The sequence below is a fragment of the Nicotiana tabacum genome, chromosome 5, assembly GCF_000715075.1.
Source record: "Nicotiana tabacum cultivar K326 chromosome 5, ASM71507v2, whole genome shotgun sequence".
In the NCBI taxonomy this organism is placed as follows: Eukaryota; Viridiplantae; Streptophyta; class Magnoliopsida; order Solanales; family Solanaceae; genus Nicotiana; species Nicotiana tabacum.
The window spans coordinates 147,036,073-147,042,921 of NC_134084.1; the positions used below are offsets into that span (position 1 = coordinate 147,036,073).

At 34.0% G+C, this 6,849-nt stretch overlaps 1 protein-coding gene across 1 annotated transcript; it reads right to left on the minus strand.

Annotated features, from left to right (window-relative positions):
- Positions 1-1,607: 1,607 nt before the first annotated feature.
- LOC107768566 (transcription factor DIVARICATA-like) lies at positions 1,608-3,913 on the minus strand. Its single transcript, XM_016587690.2, has 2 exons — positions 3,328-3,913; positions 1,608-2,661 (listed from the first exon to the last, which is right to left on the minus strand). The coding sequence occupies exons 1-2, from the start codon at positions 3,774-3,776 to the stop codon at positions 2,262-2,264; spliced, it is 849 nt and encodes a 282-aa protein (XP_016443176.1). The 5' UTR covers positions 3,777-3,913; the 3' UTR covers positions 1,608-2,261.
- Between the last annotated feature and the right edge of the window lie 2,936 nt (positions 3,914-6,849).

Consider the following 6,849-nt stretch of genomic DNA (forward strand, 5'->3'; position numbering starts at 1 on the left):
ACCTTGATTACTCAACCCGAGCAGCCTCTCACCAACACAGGATATCGAGTAACTATACCACCGAGAGCAAAAAAATAATCAAATTTTAACATTGAATAGTTTAACACCAATGACAGGTTTCGATGAGCTATTTGCTGAGAAAGATTACAATTGAAAAGAGGACGAACTAAATGATGGACTTATAGCCAATAACAGCTTCGTTTGTTCCCAATTTTATTGGTTGTTATAATAAAGTGTTGTTATACATCTATAACAGCATTTGGCTGTTAAACAAAAATTACCCAAAAAATAGTTTTTCTCCTTTTTTAGTGTTACATATAAAAGATAATAAGATTATCCAAATTTAAAATCTCAAAAAATATGCATGTTTCACTAATTAAATATTAAAGAGAGCTAATATATTATTAATGAATCCATAACTAAATGAAGATTAAACTCTAAGTCAAACATTTTAAAGCCGCTAGAAAAATACATTCTTTCAAGATTAATTGAAATTTTTTGCAATTGTGGCTTCTTTCGTAGATTCCATTCTCTTACTAGTGATATAATGCTTGAATTGACGAATATTTTTGTCCAAACTTTTAGCGCAAGGGCATTTGATAGCTTTCCCTGAAAGACAATCTAAGTGCTTAACAGTTGAATCTTATATCTTGACATTTGTCCCATAGAAAAGATATCATGTGTAAATCTTCAAATCTTAGGTACGGTATTATGCAAGATGAAAATTATGTTCATTGGAAAAGATTGTGTGCATATTTTTAGAATTATTATTAATAATCCTAGAAATTTTATATGGTTGTTATAGAAGAGTCATTTTACAAAGAGCGTTCCACTATAAATATGACCGTTGCAGCCTATCACCAATATAAGATATCAAGTAACTATACCACCGAAACTTAGGCAGATGGAAAAAAATAATTAAATTTTAGCATTGAATAGTTTAACACCGATGACAGGTTTCCATGAATTATTTGCTGAGAAAGATTCAACCATCATTCCGTACAATTGAAAAGAGGAGGAACTAATGATGGACTTACTTTTTTTCTTATCTCTTTCTGTTTGAAAAATAAAAGAACATAGAGAGAGCATCAAGTATCTTTGAGAAGTAAATATTTCCAATAATTAGAATTCCTTAGGAACATAGTAGTTAGCCCAAGGGGATAAGAAATTATTCTGTCAAGTTGAATCATATGAAAAGTAGACAGAGCATAACGTGTCACTTCATGAAGTGGATATTGACTCAGCACAGAGGCGGCTACAACGTATAATCAATGGGTTCAATCGACTCCAATATTTTTATCGCGAAACATAAATATATATGCGAAATGTAACTAAACTTTCTACAAAATCAAAATTTTGATGTATTCAGTGCTATGAACTTTAAAAGTTAAACAATCAAATGTAAATCCTGAATCCGACTTTGACTCAACATTTATTAGGACTAAGCATTGGATTACTTTCCATGTTGGTTTCAGGTCTACTTGTGCATTTAAGAAGTGGAAAATGAACTAGACTATTGAATTCAATGTCTTCCCCCTTAATGCCAATTGCCTTTTTTCTTTCTCTTGTTAATAATGATATGATGAGCAAAAGAATACATGAAATGAATTCTGAATTAGAGAATACAAATGCAAAGCTGTAATAGTGTTTCTTCTACATAGCTGAAAAAAAGGAACTACAAACTAAAACTACCATAATTTTCTTAAGAAACTTTACTTAACTTATTGCTACCATTATCAATAACCAATAATATAAACATGTAACAGTTCTGAGCCTACTAGCTGAACGGCGGAAAATGGGCAGTTTAGGCTTATCTTGAGCTGGTTCAACCTGAACCTCCTACAACTCTGAATTTAGCATGAAAGGAATATATGCTTTCAACATCAAACACACTTGAAAAGACATCAGATGAACAATCAGGGCGAAGAAATAGATCATTAAAAAAAATAAAGGCAGCTCGGTGCACTAAGCTCCCGCTATGCGCCGGGTTGGGGAAAAGGCCGGATTACAAGGGTCTATTGTACGTAGCCTTACCCTACATTTCTGTAAGAGGCTGTTTCCACGGCTCGAGCCCGTGACCCCCTGGTCACATGACAACAACTTTACCAGTTATGCCAAAACTCCCCTTCAGTGAGCAGCCCTCTTTTGGTTCCAGAGCTTAGTAATATGAACTAATTGAAGCATACCTTGTTCTTGGCAGTGTCATTTTTGTGCTTTTTCTTAAAGAACATGAAATTGATTTTGAGTATTCTCCAAACTGATCACATGGTATTGTACTGAGCAAACTGGAGTTCCGGTAGAATAACACTATGCATGCCATTTTCATGCAACTTTAGACCATATGTCTTGAATGCTATATCTGCTTCTTGATTTAGCAAATTATACTCATACAAAGCTTGTTCTTGTGGAGAAGGAGCAGATTTGTGTGTAGATATAGACGATATATGATTCTCGGTCGAAGGAGACTTCATTTCTGTAAGATTGACAGTGGTAATATCATGTATACTTGATCTCCTCTTATCTTTACCTCCAGAAAGTTGTCTTATAAAATATTTCTGAGCATGACTTGCTACTTGTGTTGGTGTCCTTGTGGTCACATAATTGCGTGAGATATTTCTCCAATCTCCTTTTCCATACTTTTTTAACCCCAACAGAAATTGCCTGAGCAAAATGTAGTCAACAATATCAATAGTAGGAAACAGAATCATCTATAGAATAGAAAACATTTGATGTATTGCAGTAGTTTAAAGGGGAGCCTTACGGCAACAATAAAGTTGTCTCCGTATGACCTATAGATCACCGGTTTGAGACGTGAAAGTAGCCACTAATGCTTGCATTAGGGTAGGATGTCTACATCACACCCCCTGGAGTGCATTCCCCAGACCCTGCGTGAACCCCTGCGTGAACGCGGAATACTTTGTGCACCGGGCTGCCCTTGACGAATTACAGTATTAAAAGGACATCCCGATGCACTAAGCTCCCGCTATGAGCGGGGTCCGGGGAAGGGCCGGACCACAATGGTCTATTGTACGGAACCTTAGCTTGCATTTCTGCAAGAGACTATTTCCACGGCTCGAACCCGACCTCCAGATCACATGGCAACAACTTTACCAGTTACGTCAAGGCTCCCATTGAATCAATTGCAGCCGTCTGAATTCTAAAAGCATTTAATTTTACAAAACTATGATGACATATAGTTTTGGACTTGCATAATTAAACTGAACTTTATAATCATTTTGAACCATCTTTAGTAAAATACAAAGAAGTGACAATGTTATATTACAAAATTGAAACATGACATTTTCTGATGGTAGCAGAATCAATTACCTGTGTTCTTCCTCAGTCCATGGCACTCCTTTTTTCCTTTCATGTTCAGAAGATCGCGTTGATGTGCTTCGCTTCCCAGACGGACCATAGAATCGCTTGTTCAAGTCGTGGAAATCGCCTTCTTGATCACGATTAATCCACTCTAATGTGAAAGAATTAGTACTAGTTGTATATCCAGGTAATGGTATTAAACCTGCCTCAATATCACTAATATCTTCTACTAATTCTCTATATTGTTTGATCACATCATTTACTGTTTTTCCAGGGATCATTGCTGCTACATTATACCATCTATCTGGTGTTTCCTTATCAAATAAAGCTAATGCATCCTCAAATCTCTTGTTCTCTTCAGTGGTCCATTTTGTTGTTCCCTTGTTTTCCTCAAATAACCAATTTGAGTTTCTAAGGCATGTTGTAGTAGGAGAAAGAAATCCCATTTCACTGCTCATGTTTTCTTGTTCATAGAAAACTAGAGAGGAAATGATAGGAGAAGTTGGGGTTGTTGTTTATGGCCACACTGGCATTTTAATTATGTAGCATTTGAGGGGGGGAATCTGAATAAAACTTTTTGACAAGTTGTAGCAAAAGGTGAGGAATCTAGAAAATGGACCACCCCAACTTTCCAAAACCCAAGGAAAATTCAGGACACTGTAGAAAAAAGTAGATCTTGCTAGTGAATGATTAAGCATTTGAACTCTTAAGCAGAATCGTCTTTATCAAGGAACGTTTTACCCGATGTGAGACTTTTCCGTGCGAATCTGAATTTAATCGAGTTCCATTGCAAATACCGAATTTCGAGTGGAAAAAAACATTAAGTAAGTTAGATGAAGTCCTCAAAGCAATGTATCTCTGTATTTGCTACTTGCTAGAATTCCACTGTACAGGGCAGAAAATATGGAAATAGAGAGAGAGAGTCAAGGATATTATGTCGAGATATCATTGGTTTATACTACTAAGACAAAAAGGACAACCTGTCATTGGACATTGGTGCCTATTGAGTATTTATTTCTTTCCTGAGATTTTCGTGAAGGTTTATTGCTCTATGTTTAGGCATGAAACAGCTAAACAATGTCTCTCCAATTCAATCCATATGTAACAACATGTAATGCCAATATATTGATATTTAATTAGGGATTTGAATTCTTATACATTTGTTTATCTGATAAACGGTTACGAATTCATTGTCTCTGAGCTGAGGGTCTCCCGGAAACAGCTTCTCTATCCCTCTAGAGTAGGAGTAAGGTCTGCGTACGCTAAACTCTCCCAAGACCACACTAATGATATTCTTCTAGGTTGTTATTGTTGTTGTTGTTTATCCACAAACTATGAAGTGGTTGCCAGGAGTTGTCAGAAACTTTTATATAATTGGACTTGCAAAAAAAAAAGGAATAATAAAGCAAAAATTGCAAAACCAAAAAAATAAAGGAAAAGGAAACTACAAGAAAGAAATGACATACCTAGTATGATATAGGGTGGTTGGCTCCAACTGTACCTATTATAATTGGCAGCATTCCTTAAGTTAATTTCCTCTACTTTTCTTTTATTTTCTCCACATAAAGCAAAGATTATTTTTCCCTTTTCCCTCTCACTATTATATAGGGTTGTTAGCTCCAACTGTACCTATTCAATTGTTAGCATTAATTAATAAAATAGACAAACATTTCAACTAGAAAATGAACAGTTGAAATGTTCATTTCTCACATACAAAAAATTAAATTGTTTTCACTACAAAAAAAACTGGATTTAGCTACGAACGTCGTCGCTAATCTGTCGCTAAAATGCTCGTTGCTAAAAGAATCTTTTGATAATCCGTTACTAATCCGTCGTTAAATGAGATTAGTGACGGATTTTTCTGTTTAGCTACAGATTTTATATGTCGCTAAACCCTGGTTTTTTTAGTAGTGTTTTAAGTTGAACAACGAAGACATGAAACGTTAACAATTTTATCGTTTGTCTTTCCAAGAAGTAATTGTTTAATCCTGACACAAGTTGATGAGCTTTTGGACAATTCGAAGCGAACTCTAAAAATATCAGATTGTCTGTAATAGTTCGTTTTTACTTTTGAACGAACTGTAAGACTTCTCTGTAATTCCGATCACTTTAAGGTTTGAATGGTCAACAAACTCTTCCGACTACGAGTCATCAAAAGAATGGATGACCACTAAATGGGGAAAGCGATAAGATTAACTAGTGCTGAAATGAGCTTTACTTATGTAGCATTGAAAATCTTAATTTTCTTATCTTAGGAAATTGAAAAGAATATGCTGTTGGCATAAACTGTATGCTTGTTTTCCAATTTCAAGAAGGAAGATGCTTAATGACTAATCTCCAACTCTGAGATGGGTGTGTGGGAAATGAAAGAGAGTAGTATTTTAAAAATAAATGTGTGACTTCCTATAAATAGAAAGATTCTTTGTTTACCATCTTTCCCAAAACAGTGCATGTGATTACGAATGGATGAGCTCGTGTGGGCTCCAATGCAACTTGCAAATTACCAAACCACGTGGTCTATAAATCCTTGAGTTGGACTTATTTTTCTTTTTCATTTTTAATTGGGATAATTGTACTTTTAATCCCTCTATTATCGACATATTCTTAATTTTTTTATTTGTATATTTCACTAAGTATATTTTACTTTGAATAATTAAATTATGTGTTTGTTCCTTTACCTAAGAAACGTGTTACAATTTAGATTTTTTTAATTATATACTATACTAAATATGAAATAATACAAATTTAACATAAAACATAAGTAACGAGTCTTTTTTTCAAATTTTTGGAAAAACTTTACATCATTTTGCTTGCTAATGTTTCTGTGATCTTATTAAGTTGGAAAAATGACACTGTATAGCTGCTACAAAAATAAAAGCCCAAAAAATATATAAAATTTGTATATTTTACAAAAATTATACAATTTTTATATACTTTTTCGAAACCAAATATAAATAATTTTCGGCGCGGGTTAAAAGTGATAATACCCTTATATTAAGTTTGCGGGTGTGGTAGTCAAAAGCTGATGTTGATGCGTCACTTATTGCTTAATTGCTATTTGTTGGCTTCTTTCTTTTTCACTTTGCCCGTTGTAATTTGAGTGTCACTAATTATGTTCCCTTCTTATTATAGAAGCTTTTGGTTAATCAATGTGGATTTAGAGATGCAGGGGTTTCTAAGCTAACACGAAAAAATATTTATATTTGATTTAATCATCTTTAAAAGTAATTTTTGTATGCATAATACATATTAGTTTATTGATTAATCTTGACTTAATTTACAAAAGACTAATTATTTTAGATTAACTAAATTTTTAAACAAATTGCAAACCGCAAAGAAATTCACTAATTATTGTTGAGTTTCTTTTTAAGATGAAAAAGTCTTAGAAAGAGGGTGAATGAGAAATGGAGGGAAAATAAAATTTTTGAGTAAATTTTAAGTTTCCCTCTCTTGACAATGAGACATTGTCCCATATTGGAAGATGAAAAGGCTTTTGGTGGGTATATACACAATTGCTCTTCTTGTAACTCC

Bases quoted from the DNA above. Each gene is read 5' to 3' on its own strand.
- LOC107768566 (XM_016587690.2), bottom strand. From the start codon at position 3,776: ATGAGCAGTGAAATGGGATTTCTTTCTCCTACTACAACATGCCTTAGA. The intron at 2,662-3,327 runs GTAATTGATTCT...CATTTTGCTCAG, and splicing joins TGGACTGAGGAAGAACACAG to GCAATTTCTGTTGGGGTTAA.